This window comes from Pinus tabuliformis, chromosome Q, assembly GCF_031772625.1.
Source record: "Pinus tabuliformis cultivar Carrire ecotype Pingquan chromosome Q, CPIR1, whole genome shotgun sequence".
In the NCBI taxonomy this organism is placed as follows: Eukaryota; Viridiplantae; Streptophyta; class Pinopsida; order Pinales; family Pinaceae; genus Pinus; species Pinus tabuliformis.
Genome location: NC_142296.1, coordinates 95,151,107 through 95,169,159, shown reverse-complemented (window position 1 = coordinate 95,169,159; position 18,053 = coordinate 95,151,107). Strand labels below are relative to the sequence as shown.

At 40.5% G+C, this 18,053-nt stretch overlaps 1 protein-coding gene across 12 annotated transcripts in view; it reads left to right on the top strand.

The window, feature by feature from the left end:
* The first annotated feature begins 1,246 nt into the window (after window positions 1–1,246).
* The window catches only part of LOC149218408 (uncharacterized), a 200,075-nt gene continuing 183,268 nt past the window's right edge, over window positions 1,247–18,053 (top strand). For 8 of the 12 annotated variants that reach the window (XM_089383951.1, XM_089383947.1, XM_089383946.1 and 5 more), the window contains exon 1: window positions 1,407–1,829. In XM_089383951.1, coding sequence (XP_089240077.1) covers window positions 1,710–1,829 — 120 coding nt within the window. In that variant the 5' untranslated portion in view covers window positions 1,407–1,709. The other 4 variants (XM_089383943.1, XM_089383944.1, XM_089383941.1 and 1 more) reach the window with 4 other exon arrangements.

Sequence of the window (18,053 nt, the reverse complement as noted above, 5' to 3'; positions counted from 1 at the left end):
AAGCAATACTTTCGCTTGTAACTGAAACTAAGATATAAACTCTCTGTGATAGCCCAGTAACATGAATAACTTCAAATGAAAACAGGAGTATATTAAAACGAAAATATATTACTTCATGTATTTCCTAAACTACCAATTTAACTCAGAATTCAATATCTCTTTATACTCTTGTAGAATCTATATAATCAGGAATTATCATATGAAACATCCACTTCATTCATGCCTACAGGGGGAATTGAAGAACTGACCTTCTACCAAAGCAAGAGCCAAGGGAGAAGCGTTGCAGTGGAGAACAGCATGCCAGATTCAATAAGTTGTGATGGATGCATACATCAAAAAGGTTCCGGGACCAGGAATAAAAAACAAAAACAGAACTGAGCTCTGTAGGAGATCAAAGGAGTGTATAGCAGAACCGAAATCTTTGCGCAAGAGTGCGCAGAGACGAAAGAAAACGAACCTAGAATGACAATGGATATATTATAGAGGATAGCTGTCACTTACAAATGCGAGGCCCGGATGACGGGAAATGCATCCAGGCAGAGACGTGGCGATAGAGAATGGAACGAGACATGCATGCGGGTAAAAAGTCACCTGTATTGTGTATATAGGTCCTCCCCACGCACCTGCAGATGATCTATTGGTTCGCCATGACATGAGATGATTGGTTGTAACGCAGTGCTCCTCCACTCAGACTCCGCTTGATCTTCCCTACTCTTCAATCCTTATCCTTAAAACAAGTAGAGCTTCTTTTGGATTGAATCTATCTTATCGATCATCACCAACTGGTTATGCTAGATGTTGTTCAAAAAAGTGATCAATTCATTTGTGTCATCATGCGAGTGTTGCCTCAATTCTTCCAAATTTACCATGACATTCTAAAACTAACCAACCATAGATTCCATAGTGGGCATAACCATAAATAATAAAAAGATTATATTAACCTCCATTTAAAAAAACCTTTAGCCGTTTCAATATGGATTAAATCCTTTTAATAATGGAAGGGGCAGAACCATAAATAATAAAAAGATTATATTAACCTCCATTTAAAAAAAACTTTAGCCAGTTCAATATGGATTAAATCCTTTTAATAATGGAAAAAACAACCAATTTTCTTCATTTAATAATAACGAAGGAAAACCAATTCTAACCATTCATAAACCTATCCTATCCCACATATAAAAAGAAGGGCTTTACACTCACTTAAATTGGAATTAAAATAAAATAAGAGTGTCAATGGTGAACGAGTAACTATAGTCCCTGTCGAGGAGGACTTATAATAAGCGTAGAGGCACTGATAAGAATCACAAAACATGGAACCTAACGGGGTGAAGTCACCAAACCTTACTGCGACCATAGAATGATACAGATACACCTTACAAATATCTGAATAGCATTTCTAGGTTTTCACGATCCCTAACTAATCTAATTTTTGCTCAATTTGCTCATTTCCCCTACACATATATATGCTGACAAACTTATTACCTCAAAATATCTTGTGGAGCCCCTCCGATTTTCTCCATGGAACCATGTTCTCGCAGTTCCTGAAGTTGGAGGCAGTGAGATTCGAGACTGGCTTTTTGATCAAAGCGTTTACTTTTGAGTTTCGAGTCTGATCGTCGTATACGCGATTTTCAAACCACATTCTCTTGCGAGAATACGATGTTGAGAGTTGTTTGGTTGCATGTAGCAGGAAGAAGAAAGGGAAGAAAATGCAAAGCTTAAGTTCGAAGAGGAACGCCATTAGTAATCCCATATTGAGTGGCCTCCGAGCTGCATTCATACACTCCACCGCACCTTCGCAAGCAAAATGGAAAAACAAATGGGGATCAGTAAGTCATATTTATTCACTTAATTTCTCTTAATTTCCCTTAAACTCTTTTTTCAATTTTTAAACTCCGGATTCCAGTCCACCGTATTCTTTAAACTCACAAATAAGGGGAAGGTATGATGAAGCATTTATTCTGACAATGTACATTTCAGCGAGATTCCCTAGCTCGTTACATGGATTTGTCATTTAACTTAATGACAGCAACAACAAATATAATTTAGCTCTTTAGGACTAGCTTCAGGAATGGCAATGCTAGTTTCTGTTTATTAACACAATATTAGGAATGCCATTATAACTGGGATTTCTCACAGCTGGAAGTGGAACCCGCCTAGGGCAATTGAAACTACCGTGGTTCCTTTTCTTTTTGATAGCAGAGGTTCTAAGTGTGGGAGGCTAATGTAACAATGAAAGGAGAGTAATACTTTTATTTAATTATTTTTGTCGAATAAGAACAAATAAATTAAATATCAATATGAGAGTTTCCAATGAAGGACATTAACATAGATGAGGACCACATGCCAAGATGGCTTACAAGGCATGGCACTGAAAACTGCGTAATGGTAGTATTGGAGAGGGGAGGATTCTAATATATAAACCTGGGACTGGCATCCCAAAGGCTGTTTCTGGATTGACAAAGCTTTTGGTACATGAAATGCCTCTCAATTTACCTGTATAAGAAAAAACGAAATTCACAACACTATGTTATTCAATATTTAATACTATCTTGCATGCTTGAGGCTCTCTGAAACCCCAGAGATTTGGTCACCCTTGAGATTTCATGGATTTGGCTTCAGGGGAGGGGCAGCCTCCCCACCTGCCGCCAACCCCCCCCTCTCTCAGGGATTGACGTATTTCAGGTGCTTGTCTCTTCCTTGAGTAAATCAACTCAGCTTACCCCTCCCATTTTGTTAAAAGATTGGAAACAATCCCAGATGTCCCAATCCCTCCATTAAATGCTCAACATAAAGCTTTGAATCTCACAAAACGGGCTTTGGTTGGTTAGTTCACTGGGGTTTAGCCCTCTCCTAGGGCCATGGTGATTTGGATCTAGGGGCTATTTTTTTTAAAGGAGCGGGTATTTTTGGCATTATAATAAACTGGTTTGAAGGCCAGAACCTTTTACAGCGTGTGCCAGAAAATTTTCAGCTATTTTCCGAAATTCCCACTGCATTACATATTGGATTTCTCCTGAACTGCATAATACTATACTAAAAACATTACATCCATGTACTTTCTAAAAAACACCATTAAACACTACATATCTACATAACATAGCAAAAGATTAAAGGTTTTTAAAGACTATAGATCCTCCATAGAAGGAGCGACTTGGACTCTGATTTCTTCCTCGTTGAGCTGCTCACGACTTTCTCCAGGGACGTCTACACCGACGTTATCCTCCTCTATCTGCTCTGCATTCACAGCCTGTGTTGCCTTCATTTAATGGGTTCCGCGCTATAGCATTCTCTTCTACCACTCTCCCTAAATTATCGACCCAAACCTCAAGCATTTCGAATGCCAACTGCAGACTATCCAATTTTAATTCCAATAAACCTAGCCGATGAGAGAGCAACTCATTACACGCCCTGGATTCTACCATGAACATTCCACCGCCCCTCCCATCCCGGCCATGAGAATGCCAAGCTCCTCATCTGCTTCTCTTGCATTGCATTCCATATCTATCAACATGCCCAGAAATTGTCGACTTAGCGCAATCATGTCTCAAATGAGGAATTGTTTGATCAAAGGTACGCTATCTCATTATTTTTGCAGCAGAGGGTTTTATGTTTTCTTTTTTGAAACTAAAGAAGACGAGGGTTTAATATTTCAAAGTGGGCCATATTTTTCTGGCACTAAGGGCTTTACTTGAATAGATGGATACCTGATTTCAACTTAAAATGACATTCCCTTTGCTGACCCAATATGGATAAGATTGCCTCATCTTCCTCTTCACTGTTGGAATAATAAGGTATCAAGGAGTATTGGGAATATATTAGGGACTTGTATTGACAAAGTCGAGCCAAGAGATGGAATGATGGCCTCTGCACGTATTTATGTTGAGTTACACCTAGAAAGACGACTACTAGAAGCAATACAATTAACATTGCATGATTGGAAGCATATCCAACTAATGGACTATGAGCAACTCCCTTTTAAGTGTAACTGTAAGCAATGCCATGAATACAAGCATTTCAGTATTGTTGATTTTCTTGAAACTCTGCAACTACTTAGATGAATCTGCTGAAAAACAAGGCAACTAAAACTGAAACCAAATTTAACTTTCACCAAGATACAAAATTTCTCAATATTCAATAAGTAGTGGAAAATACTTGTGATAAAAACACATGCACACGAAATTGACACACTTGTTTTATACCCAAGAAACCCAAATGAGAAAACCGGCTTTCTTTGTTGTGGTATTTTATTGATTTTTCTTTGAGCAAATGGATCTATTACAATTCAATGCGCTGCTACTGCAACCAACAATTTGTCTTTGAGAAAGTGCTAGGCTTTTCCTTCTTCTACTCTCAGCTCTACGATTGTTCTCGACCTGCTCTTGATCACTGCTCTTGCCCCTAAGAAGATACTCTTAGCCCTGCTCTTGATCTCGGCCCATGCACACAATTGTTCTTTGCTGAAGATAGTTTCGACTTGCTCTGCGAATCCTGATCCTTGCTCCTAAATCTATGCACACTCTTGCTCCTTAACTAATGCGCGTTCCACACAAAGAATGATTAATTATCCTGTTCCTTCATCCTTTTCTTTCTAATAGAATTAGATGCATGAAGGGGGCCTAGTCGAATACCAGTTCACATTAGTGTCACGAGTTTCCTTTGCTAGTTAATTGGAGCAAGTCCCAGTTACACTTGGACTAGGTCTTAGTTAACTAGCTCGAGTTGCTCCTTGATCTCCTCTAGTTGTGATTCGAGTTAACTGAGGACTCAACTCGTCATCTCTTCACTTACCTCTGAAGTCTTGACTCTTAACCCGTCCTAACTGAACTTGTCGCTGCCACCTCATCTTGTAGTCTAATTGAAGAAGACTCCAACGAATTGAAGCTCCAACACTACGCATGCAAACTTGATGACCATTCTAGTAAACTGGAAATCAACTCATCGTAATTGAAGTCTATCTCATGAACTCACATTCATGCTAGAGAAATATTAATTCTATGTCTTCTTTGGCTAAGGCACAAGCCAGAAGACCTTCCATCGCTACATTTTCAACACTCCCTCTTAGCGAGGAAGGGATTTTGTACAATTCCCAACTTATCTTTGAAAAACACGAACTTGCCTTTGACTAAGACCTTCTTCTAGACATCCTCATCCTGCTCATTTGTTGGAATGTATGGTAGCTTTACTATCACTTTTTGCATACAACCCTTGAGATGATGGTACCCGATCTCGATGTGCTTGGAGCGATCATGAAACACTAGATTCTCAGAGAGCTTAATGCAACTTTGGTTGTCACAGTAAATCACGGTGGGCTCCAACTCCTGGCTGAAAAGTCCCACAAGCAACTTCCTCATCTAGATGCCTTAACATATTGCTAAGCTAGTAGGCATGTATTCAACCTCTAATGAACTGAGTGCAACTGATCTCCGCTTCATGCTGAACCAAGAAACAACTGCTGATCCAATGTTGAAGACACAACTTGAAGTATTCTTTTGATTTGTGGAGCTCCTTGCCTAATCTACATTTGTGAAACTTGCAAGCCTCACTCCATCAACCTACCTGTACCATAACCCATAATTTGTTGTGCCTTTGAGATATGTCAAAACATGCTTCACAACAACCCAGTGAACTCTGGTAGGATCCATCATGAACTGGCTCAACTGGTCCATCGCAAAACATATGTCAGACCGTGTGTTGACTAAGTACATCAACGACCTGATGAGTTGCTTGTACAACGTGGCATCTACTTGCTTTGTTTGCTAGCATCCACCTTCCTCCAGTTTGTGACTAGAGGCGTGGTCACGGGCTTGCAATCCTGCATACGAAACCTCTTGAGAATCTCTGTAGTGTACTTCCAAGTTCCCCCGCCCCAAGAAGATTTCCCCATCACCCTGCTATACCTCCAGCGCAAGGAAATAGTGCATAACAATGTTGTAGGAACCGTCCCCCCCCCCCCCCCAATGATCTGGAGTTGGAACTATCTCTTGTACCGATCCGCCACTTATCCTTCGACGGAATCGCATATCTGAAAATCGGATCCGTGGTTCCACCTTTTTTTGGTGATTCTTGGAAATTTGGATTCGTGGGGGCCCAATCCGCGAATCCGAAAAGGATCGGGTGCGGATTTGTGGAGGTTCGGGCGTGTATCCACCACGGGTCCGAGAGAAGGTGGACGGTTCACACGGTTCCGCGGGGGCTTTTTTGTTTTTTGTTTTTTTTGGAAATTTCGAACTGTTATGTGAGGAACTACACTTTCCAAATACTCCCAAGGTGCCCCTTGATGCTCCCTAGACGCTTCCTAGATGCTCCCCAATGGTAATGTTAAATTCTTTAAGTAAAAGTGACATTCTCCTTTATCTTTCATTTCCACCCTTTTAACTAAATTTTTAACAGTACCATGAAATGACTTGGGATATTTGAGAGTGGTTCTAGCCTCATTAGACTTCATATGGAGAAAATAGAATTTCATATCCCATTCAAAATTCAACAGACTTAATAGTTTTCAAGATCAATGGGCTTGTGGTGTTTCATTGGATTATATCATGTATGAGGGCATGTGATTGGCATTTAATCAAGAGCACCAAGCCCTATATATACCCTAGTGTTGGTGTTGTTGTACTCCAGTACTCCTTTGTCACGACGTTAGCAATTATATACCCTTCACTCAAGTCAAAATCATTGATCAGGCATGTTAAGCTTTCTCTACCATATTATAAGGCTTGGATTAAGCTGTTTGATCAAATTTAGGCAATGTTGACAAATATTCCTATAGAATTGAAGTAGAGGCAAAGGCTAGACAAGAGAAGAGGTCTAGATTCTAGATGGTTGATGCTGGAATAATTAATCATTGATGTACAATGGCTGCCATATCTATCTCGATTTATGTAAAAATATGCATGTTTTCATGTCTTCTACAACTAGTTTGGTATTTGGATGTTTTTTTCTAATATAAATGCAATATATATATATATATATATATATATATATATATATATAGTAGACACTTCCGAGACGCTTCGCTTCTTAGATTTTTGGGAAATGACGCTTCCACGTCCCCGCTTTGTGCAACGATGGTGCATAAGCCCTATGTCCTTCATCTCAAATAGTCAAACTCTCTTGCATGATCTTCCTTGCAATCTTGGATCAAGTTGTGTGCTCCAGTCAATATAAGATTGTCCATAGAGCACTAGAATGAGCGGAAGACCTCCAACTGTGATGTAGTGCAGGTTGCAATCCACTTCACTCTTAATGAAGCCCAATCCTTGAAGGTAGCTATCAATGCGAGTGTACCATGTTCTCGGAGCCTGCTTGGGCCTGTAAAGAGCTCTCTTAAGCAAACAAACATGGGTGTCTTTGCTAAAAATCTCAAACCCCTCTCGCTGCTCCGTATAAATCTCTTTCTCAATCACCCGATTGAGGAATGTTGCCTTCACATCCATCTGGTGGATCTTCCACCCCATTTGAGCTACAAGTTCCAGAATCGTCCGGATGGATGAATAACGAGCCACTAGGGCAAACATCTAATCATAGTCGATGCCCTCAACTTGCAAGAAGCCCTTGGCCACAAACTTGGCATTGTACTTCCCCACACTCCCATTTGCTCCGTGCTTCACATTGTACACCCAATGTGAGCCTACCACTGATTTTCCCTCAGGGCGTGGCACAATCTCCCAGACATTGTTCTTCATGATGGAGGAATATTCTTCCACCATGGCATCTTGCCAAACCTACTGAGAGGTTGCCTCCTCGAAACAAGAAGGCTCTGAGTCTAACAACTCATTCATCAACACTATGTACCTGGTGTACCTTTGTGGTTCCTTGCTCTGTTTGAACATAGAGCTGGGAGCCTCAACTCACACCTGGGCCTCCTGAATCAACTTCTCGACTCACTTGGCTCTCCTCCTCCCCATGCTAGGAGTCACTGATTGAGTGGCTATCTCCACTCATCCTGGTCTCTCTTCCTCTTTCTGCAAAGAGTCCTTATCATCCTGCTGTTCGGCCTACTTGCCACTTGGCTAAAACTTAGTCTGTGGTACTGGCTGAGGCTCCTATACTTGGGAGCGAGAAGCTCCTCCTTAGGCACTCCAACCTGCTCTTGCTCCAAGGACTCCCTCAGAGCTTTGTCCTCTGCAAACTTCATATCTCGCCTGATAATTGTCTTCCTGAGTGATGGTATGTACACCTTGTATGCCTGAGGTGTCTCACAGTAACCCACGAAAATTCCCTTTTCAGCTATTGGCTCCAACTTCTTCCTACTCTCTTTGGGCACATGGCAGTAAATTCTTGTCCCAAAGATGAAGAAGTGAGAGATGTCAGGCTTCTTGCTTGTGAAAGCCTCCTTTGGTGTAACTCGTCCAAGCACCCTGTGTGGACTTCTGTTTTGCAAAAATACTGCAGCGCTGAATGGCCCAGCCCACAAGAACATGGGCAGCTCTTGGTCATGCAACATGGCCTTGGGCGCTCCAACTATGTTTCGATTCTTCCTCTCAACCACCCCATTCCGCTGAGGGTTATGGGGTGCTGTAAGCTCTCTCCTAATGCCCTCCTTGGCACACATCCCTGAAAGCATTGGAGACATATTCCCTGCCATTGTCGCTCAATGATTTTATCTTCTTCCCGGTTTGGTTTTCTAACAGGGCCTTAGACTCCATGAACTTGGAGAAGATCTCCTCCTCCTTCATAAAGAAGATCTAAGTTTTCCGATAATAGTCATCTATGAAGGTAGCATAGTACCTGTGTCTCATGAGGGATGGAGAAGAGAAGGGGCCACATACATCTGAATGTACCAACTCCAAAATCCCTTTGGTTCCATTGTCTCGGCCCTGAAAAGATGACTTGGCATACTTGCCAAGTGTGCAACACTTGCACACTTTATGCTGGTCAATACTGCACGGTGGTAGCCTTGTGGCTATCTGTTGAAGGATCTTCAATGCCCCATGATGCAAATGCCCCATACGTCTGTGCCAAAGCTCCCCCACGTCTCTGCCATGCTCAAGCCTTGCCTTGTCACTCAAGGTTGCGTCTGACTCAACCTGCTGCTTGTAAAGATTTTTCACCCTCACACCAATCTGCTTCATGGCTCCAGATGCTAAGTGCTTGAAGTAGGCCTTACCTCTACTGAAAATTGTTGGAAAATGTAACTAGTTTCGGTCTTCATAATTGTCGTTGTACTCATGACATTATGTATATCTTATGCAACAAACAAAAGAAGAAAGAAAAATTACTATTTTCAAGCATGGGTTTGTCATGTAATAAGAATAATTGTCATGAGTCAAGAGAGTCAATGTCATGTATATAAGACCCATTTGGGCAAATTGTATCATGTAAAAGAATTTATTTTGAGTCTAAAAAGTCAAAATAAGCCTCCAAGCACAAGTTGGCCCTACCAACAAGAAGTTGGCCTAGAAAGGGGTATTCGACCTCATGAAATGCATATATATAGAAGGAGATTTGACTCACTTGAACACACATCTTCACAAGTTCGATCTGCAAGAGAACAAGAAGGAAAACAAGAGCAAGGAGACTAGAAGACAAGAAGAAGAACCCTAGCGAAGGAAAGAAGCTGAAAACTTGACTTTTCTGCTCACACGTGCAAGGATTAGGGTTTCTATTCTACTGCAGGGGGCCGAAAGTTGCAGGCCGAAGTTTCTGAAGTCACTGCAGGTCCGAAGTTTTGAGATTGGGAGTCAAAATCTAAGTTTGGAGCAAGTTTGGATAAGGTTTGACTCTTATTGACTAGAGTTGACTTTGACTTCTTGGAAGGGCTTTGAAGGAGGGCTGACTTGGTGCTTGGAGGGGTCTTGGTCAAAGTGTTTGGGTCTTGGTTTTCTCATTTGATCAGATTCTATAAGAAGAGAAGAGATTCTTTTGGGTTTTCCCCTTGGAGGGGTTTTGCCCTGGCTTGGAGCCTATATTTTGTGTCCTCTGTCTTTTATGATCTTTATGGTTTATGCTCTTGATAATTATTTGATGAAGAGAATTTAATAAAGAACACAAAGAAGCTAACTAAAGTTCACAAGTAATTATTAAGGATAAGGAGAATTGTTTAAATAGCTACCCTATTAGATTCTCCAACAAAAATGACATCATAACTCTTGTCCTCTAGGGTGGAAACGTAAACAATATTCTTTTTAAGGCTTGGAACATAGAGGACATCCTTGAGATGGAGAGAGTTACCAGACTCCCTCTCAAAACTGACAAAACCTACGCCCTTGGTCAAGTACCTGCCATCGTCTTCTAGCTCAATATGCAACTGCATGTCCTTCTCTTTCAATTGGCTGAAATATTCCTTATTCCCAGTCATGTGAAAGGATGCTCCCGATCAATGTACCATATGCTGCTGCCCGCTGAGCTTGCCATGCAAGCTATCAATGAGAAATCCTTCTCGAACTGAGAATTAAACACATCTACCTCAGTTGATGCAGCCACATGGTCCTTATTAGACCCCTTCTTCCGGTTAGGACACTTAGTGGCATAGTGCCCGAACTGGTGGCATTGGAAGCATTTGATTTTTTCTAAGATCTTTCTTCTTCTTCTTACCCATTTGATTGGACTCGACTTTGCCTTGGCTCTTCTTGCCCTTGGTCTTGCTTCCTTTACTTGCCAAGGAAAAGTTCTCCTCGTCCTCTGTCTTCACTTAAATTCCAACTCTCGTCCCCCTCCAGATTTCTTCTTGAACGCAGCCTGACCATAACCTTTCCCTGCTGGGAAGGTTCTCTCTGCCACTGGCTGCATCTTGGAAATTCTCCCAAGGCTTATGAAGTCCTAGTAGCGCAAAACTCACAAGGTCATTGTCTGCTACATTCTCGCCCACTCCAGCTAGCTCATCCCAATCCTGGGTGAACTTGGAAAGGTACGTAATGATGGGCTCTCCTTTGCTCATCCGAAGATTTCTTAGCTTGTCCTTTAGGGCAAGCTTCGTGGCATCATTGTATCCCTGATACAAATCCGAGATGGCTTTTCACATCTTGTTAGTTGTCATCATCCCATGGAAATGAGAGATAATGTGGTCTTTGACCCCCTCAAAGAATGATCCTCCTGGTCTTGGTGTCATTCTTGTTATGCTAGATTAACTGTTGGGCATATGTGGGCGTTGTTTGTGGGCTCTTCGCAAAATCTAGCACTCCATTATCTTCCAACACTCCTGGGATCCGCTCCCTCCATGAGCAGAGGTTAGAGGCTCCCACTAAACAATGATCTACCCTTAGTCCTTGGAACAACATATTGCTATCCAAGATACTGCTCTTCAAACTCTAGCGCAAGCCTTCTGACTGAACTACGCTCTTCATTGAATGACAATCATGGTGTTGGTTTTTATACAAAGTGTGGCTCTGATACCATGTTGATTTTCCTGAAACTTTGCAACTACTTCATGAATCTATTGAAAAACAAGTCAACTAAAACTGAAACCAGATTTAACTTTCACCAAGATACGAAGTTTCTCAACATTCAATAAGTAGCGGAAAATACTTGCGATAAAAACACATGCACATAAAATTGTCACGCTTGTTTTACCCAAGAAACCCAAACAGAAACGCTGTTTTCTTTGATGTGGTCTTTTATTGATTGTTCTTTGAGCAAATGGATCTATTAGAATTCAATATGCTGCTACTATAGCCAACAATTTGTCACTGAGAAAGCGCTAGGCTTCTCCTTTGTGTATTCTCAACTCTACAATTGTTCTTGGTCTGCTCTTGGCCCCTGAGAAGATACTCTCGGCCTTGCTCTTGATCTCGGCCCCTGCATACAATTATTCTTTGCTGAAGATAGTCTCGGCTTGCTCTGCAAATCCTGATCCTTGCTCCTCAATCTATGTACACTATTGCTCCTCAACTAATGCGCATTCCACACAAATATTGATTAATTATCTTGTTCCTTCATCCTTGTCTTTCTCAATAAAATTCGATGGAAGCAAGGAGTCCTAGTCGAATACTAGTTCACATTAGTGTCACGAGTTTCCTTTACTAGTTAATTGGAGCAAGTCTTGGTTACACTTGGACTAGCTCTCAGTTAACTAGCTCGAGTTGCTCCTTGATCTCATCTAGTTGTGATTCGAGTTAACTGACTCAACTCGTCATCTCTTCACTTATCTCTGAGGTCTTAACTCGGCCTAACTGAACTTGTCACTGCCACCACATCCTATAGCCTAATTGAAGAAGACTCCAACGAACTGAAGCTCCAATACTACGCATGCAAATTTGATGACTGTTCTAGTAATCTAGAAATCAACTCATCGTAATTGAAGTCTATCTCATGAACTCGCATTTATGCTAGAGAAAGACTAATTCGAGATCTTCACTGGCTAAGGCGCAAGCCAGAAGACCTTCCATTGCTACATATTCAACAACCAAAAATTGTCCAAAGAACACAACAATAGAGCAAGGGCCCCAAGAAAGGAGCAACAATAGCAGCAAGTCAAAAAGAAGAGAGCTAGGAACAAGCAAATTGGCAATGTTCTGTGGTCTAAGGAAGCTCGCCATATACAGTAGCTACTCAGCCCTCTAAAGCAGGGAGAATCTCAAGGCAATCATCTAAAGGACCATCAAAGGACCAGGGGGTTGGCACTAAAGATACTTCCTCAAATGGGTCAAAAGGAACAAGATGTAGTCCTAATAAAAATATGTTTTGAAGCAGAAAACTTCTTGAAAACAGAAATATGTGTGTAAAATATCTTATTAAAAATGAATAGATAGATGATGATGTTTACAATGGGGTTTCCTGGCTTATATACCGCCATGGACACCCTTTGGGAAAGGGCATGATCTTATGATCGTGCCCTTTCATCTAATTAAACCTAAAATTAAATTATAACCTAAAATTAACTATTTTTTTACATAACATTGCCTTCCTCTCGAAGGAATGCTTTGTCCTCAAAGCATAAGTAACAATGGATGTTGTTGAAGAATGATTCATTCTCCCATAAGCATCTTCTTCGGTTAAGTCCTTCCACTTGATCAGATATTCCAAGATGATCAAGGTCTCACACTTTAAAAGATCTTGGATTAATCTCTCAAGTTCCGTTTTTTGGTGATGTGGATATTGGTATGGCTTGATGTTGACAGGGTCTGACCCTGCCTTGACTTCTATTGTATGCTCAATTTTCTTATTAGGTGGTATCTTCATAGGTAGGGCTTGAAATACTTTTTCATGCTTCCGCATCAGATCTTGTATCTCTGGTGACTCTTCACTGGTCATATTTGCAGATAACATTTCTAATTGGTGACATTGTACTACATAAGCAGGTGCTCCTTTTCGACTCAGCTTCATCATCTGAGATGATGATATAACTTGATTTTCTGGTGCTTGGAATCCGTGTAGCTTGTACTTTTGACCTCCCCATTTGAATCTCATAAATTGTACTTGATGGTTGGCGGCATAAGTACCTAAAGTTCGTAGCCATTGGATACCTAAGACTACATCTACTCCTCCTAACGGTACCGTGAAGAATGGAGACTCTAGATTAAAGTCTTGAATCTGGAAATTGACCTTATGGCATTTCCCTACCTTTTCAATCTTCTTATCATTAGCTACCATCACTTTCATGTTTGGTAAGGGAAATGAAAAAATATTGAGTCTCTTTGCCACGGTTGCATCTAAAAAATTGTGTGTGCTACCAGAGTCGACAAGAACCACTACGTTGTTCTTATTTATGTGTCCTTTTAACTTTAAGGTTTGAGGTTGTGATATACCTGTCATAGCTGATAATGACATTTGCGGAATACTTCCGTCATCTAATTCTGGTGAGAATTCTGGGGCATCTTCTGTTTCTTCTATGTCGTAATCTTCACTGTTTAAATCATTGGTTGCTTCACAATTATATAGGTTCTTTGGTTCTTTTTCTTTAGCACATCTGTGTTTGGGGTCCCACTTCTCACCACAACGTTTACATTTACCCTCTTTTATCCTTTGCATTTCCACATTAGGTTTTTCATCTTCACGACGATGTGGTGGAACATATCTTGTATTATTTGAGTCCACATACTGGGTTATCCTTCGTCTTGCATAAGTTTTTTCCGCTTTTGACCAAAATATTGGTTCGGATTTCTTTTCAGTTGTTTTTGCTTTTCGTCTTGCTACTTCTATAGATGTAATGTCATGCATCTCAAGTTCTACTTGTAAATGGGTTTTGAGTCCCGAGATGTATGACTGAATTAGACGAGATTCTGATAACCCAGGTACTCGTGTTACTAAGGTCTCCCATTCTTGAGTGTACTCGTCCACACTTCCTTTTTGTCGTAATTTGATGAGTTTTGAAAAGAACTCTTCTTCCTTTACACCTGGGAATCTTTTGAAGAATGCATCTTTAAATTTCCTCCAGCTAATGACGTGTGTTGTCTTTTTCCACCACATATACCAGTTATATGCTTCTCCCTCCATTTTCATGGATGCATGCTTGAGCTTTTCGTCATCGTCATTGATGTCATATACCTCAAAGTATTCTTCTGCTTTATTTATCCATGCAACATTGTTTTTTCGTTTCCATTGAATTTAGGCATCTCAACTTTTGCCCTTCACTGGTATGTTGCTAATGGTTGAGCGAAAAAAGGGTGTTGATTGGTAAAGTTATCCCAGAGTTGCTTGTTTGTAAAAGCTGTGTTACTCGCTTCTTGGTGGGGTGTAGCTGATTTTTTTGGGGATTCAACCTTTTCATGAGAGTCTGTTGACTTTGTTGAATCTGACGAGATGTGTTCTTGATTCTCTTCACCTTCTTTTAGTAGTTGTTCGGGTGTACAATTTGACCTTTCACACAGAATTTTCAGCATTGTTAAGACCTCTCTGATGCCTGCTTCTGTTTGGACATGGTAATTTTCCATCTTTATTTCTATTCTATTTGTCGTATCGTGAAGATTTTTGATTTCGTCAGCTTACTCCCCAAGATTGATCTAGAATTCATTTAATCTTTTACTGACTTCATCGTGGTTGCTATTGATCTTATGCTCCGAGTTCAACAATTTTTTTTGGAAATCCGCCATTGTCATTGTCGACATTGAGTGGGTTTGCGGGGGCGTGTATTTACTTGCTAGCTAAAATATTTTTCCCCTCCTTTTTTTTATTAACTAAAATAAATTTTATACATATAACTTTTAATTAATTAAAATAATTTTAATTAATTAAATTAACTTACATGTATATATATAATTTTTAATTAATTAAAATAAATTTAATTAATTAAATTAACTTTTATATATATATAACTTTTAATTAATTAAATTATATATATTATATATAATATATGATATAATTATATATATGTTGTATATATTATATATAGATTACCGCTATATATATATATATATATTTCACGTTATATATAATTAAAAGTTTTATATATATATTTGAATATATAAATATACTTGATATATATTTGCTGTGGACAGTCATGTCCCCGTAAATGGTCACGGGACACGGGAATATTATGCAGCCCACGGTAGGAGGAGACCACTGATCCGTTTGCCGCCCGCTGTTAAAAAAAAAGACCACGGCTCACACCAGGTCACCGCAGTTACCACGATGGAATTGACCGAGGTTTTAGCGTATACTAAAGAGGTCGATCCGACAACTTTAACGGATGAATCGATTGGCAAGAACCTGCGGCTCAAAAGATGTAGAATGGGAAGTACGGAATAAGTGAGACGTGCGTACACAGCGGAATTGCTGGCGTTGATGGCGTCTAAAGGTGAGCAAGGATTCAGCGGTGGCAGATTTTATGAGCAGCGGATGCAGTTGAGATAGTAAGCGTAGCAGTGGCTGGATGCGTGAAACCAGTACAGGCGGGAGGATTCGACCGCTCTGATACCAATGAAGCAGAAAACTTCTTGAAAACATAAATATGTGTGTAAAATATCTTATTAAAAATGAATAGACAGATGATGATGTTTACAATGGGGTTTCTTGGCTTATATACCGCCATGGACACCGTTTGGGAAAGGGCATGATCTTATGATTGCCCTTTCATCTAATTAAACCTAAAATTAAATAATAACCTAAAATTAGCTATTTTTTTACATAACATGTTTGCACTTGTTTCCCATGGTGAAAATATTCCCTTGGAAATAGTCAGAGTCCCTTTGTTTCATTCTAGATCTGCTATATTCAACCTAATTAGCAGAAATTCTACCTATGTTATACATATGAATTTGAAGTTCTCGGTATACAAACTTTTGGGAGAGTTCACTTCCAATCGAGAGGCCTTGCAGTTCTACATCGATAGGTTGGTCTAGCTGGATGAAGATCATTAAATAGCTACACCCGATTTACAGATTATCGTGCTTAGTTCAAAAGGGTGTTTGACTAGAAAGCGAAAGGGAAAGCATTTCAAGTTGGAGACATTGTGCTATTGTGGGACAAAAGAAATGAGAAACCAGGAGACCACAGTAAGTTTGACAGTCTATGGTTAGGCCCATACTGCATTGATGCAAGGGTGGGTCCTAACACCTTTCAGCTGGTCAATTCGGATGGAGATCATGAAGGATTGCGTGTCAATAGGCAACGTTTAAAATATTATTTCCAGTAATATACAAAAATTAAAAAAAGGAGAAGAAAAAAGAAAAAAGGGAAAGAAAGATTGAATTGTTGGGTTTTGGGAAGTAGATTTGTTGCTGATTTTTAGTGCCATTTTCTGGTTTTTGCATTGCTGATTTTTGTGTTTTAGGACAGCAAAAGAAGTCATTTCTTTGCAGATTTTTCCTTTACATTAGTAGTTATTCAGTCCTAGATTAGTAGTGTGTCGAAGTTTTTTCTGCATATCAGCATATTGTCTTATCTCCTTGCAATAAAAGCCTTCTATAAGGCTGGTTGGTATTTCATTGAGTCACATGGGTCAATAACACTCTTGTTCATTATTAGCCTTTTCTTCAACTTGTGCTTAGGTTAGCGTGCATGAGGGCCATGCATCACTTACCATTGAGTTTTGTATTTGACAAGGTGGGTAGTGTTGAAGAGGCAATAGGATGAGTCTCGAGTCATTATTGTCTTGTCTCTGTAGTGCACATTGAGTCATTCTTTGAGTTAGTTGTCCCACCTCATCCAACACTAAGGACATGATGCCGTATTTCTCATACTTATCGGTGATCACTTCATGCAGAGTGGGAGGAATTCATTATTTCCTTTCTTTTAGTAGGTTACCCCTCATTGACTCCAACACATCATCTGGTGGGTGATCTAGAAGTTGAGCACCTTGGTGGTCGTTTGCCTCACTGGCGGTCACTTTGCATCTAACAAGGTCAATCACTATTAGGCCTCGATTGGATGATCTCGCTAGTTGCTTGACTCTAACACATTTCATAGTTGGCGAGTTGTGCTCGCACCTTAGGGTCCATTAGCCTCATTGATGGGTTCCTTTGTGCTTGGTAGGTGCTTTCCTCATTGGCATTTTGTTGATTTTTGTATCTTGGGAGGTACTCCAAGCCTTGAAGATCGAGGGTTTGGAGGAAGGAGCTCTACAAATGGCCTTGTGGGCTTGAAACCCAAGCTTGGGGTTTTGCACCCGTCGATGTTGGGGACAAAAAACTATGGAGAGATTTCGACATGTGATGGATGAGGATGATAGTACTCATTGAGACGAATCTGACGCATCGAAAAATCATCCTATTCCAAGCTGTGGTTGAAGAAAAATGAATTTTTGAAGTTAAGTTGGGTAAATTTATCTAGTTGGGCAGGTCGACTTGAGGTTAAAGTAGTGCACAAAGACAAATTCGTTGGAGCCACTTGATGTCTATAAATATAGGTCAAGTGTGAGGCATTTAGGCGCATCCAAGAAGCATCTTTCATAGTCTACACATTAAGAAAGCCAACTTGAGTGCGGGCAGCGCGATTGCAGGAACGCGCGAGTGCGAGAACGTGCAAGTGCAGGAACGCGTGAGTGTAGGAACACGAGTGTAGGAACGCGTGAGTGCAGGAACGCACGAATGGAGGAATGCACGAGTGCAGGAACACACAAGTGCAGGAACACACAAGTGCAGGAACACTAGTGTAGGCAGCTTGAGAGCAGGCAATGTGAGTGAGGGTTGAGCGTGTAGCAGACTACACCAGGGTGATGCAAAGCTTGATTAGGA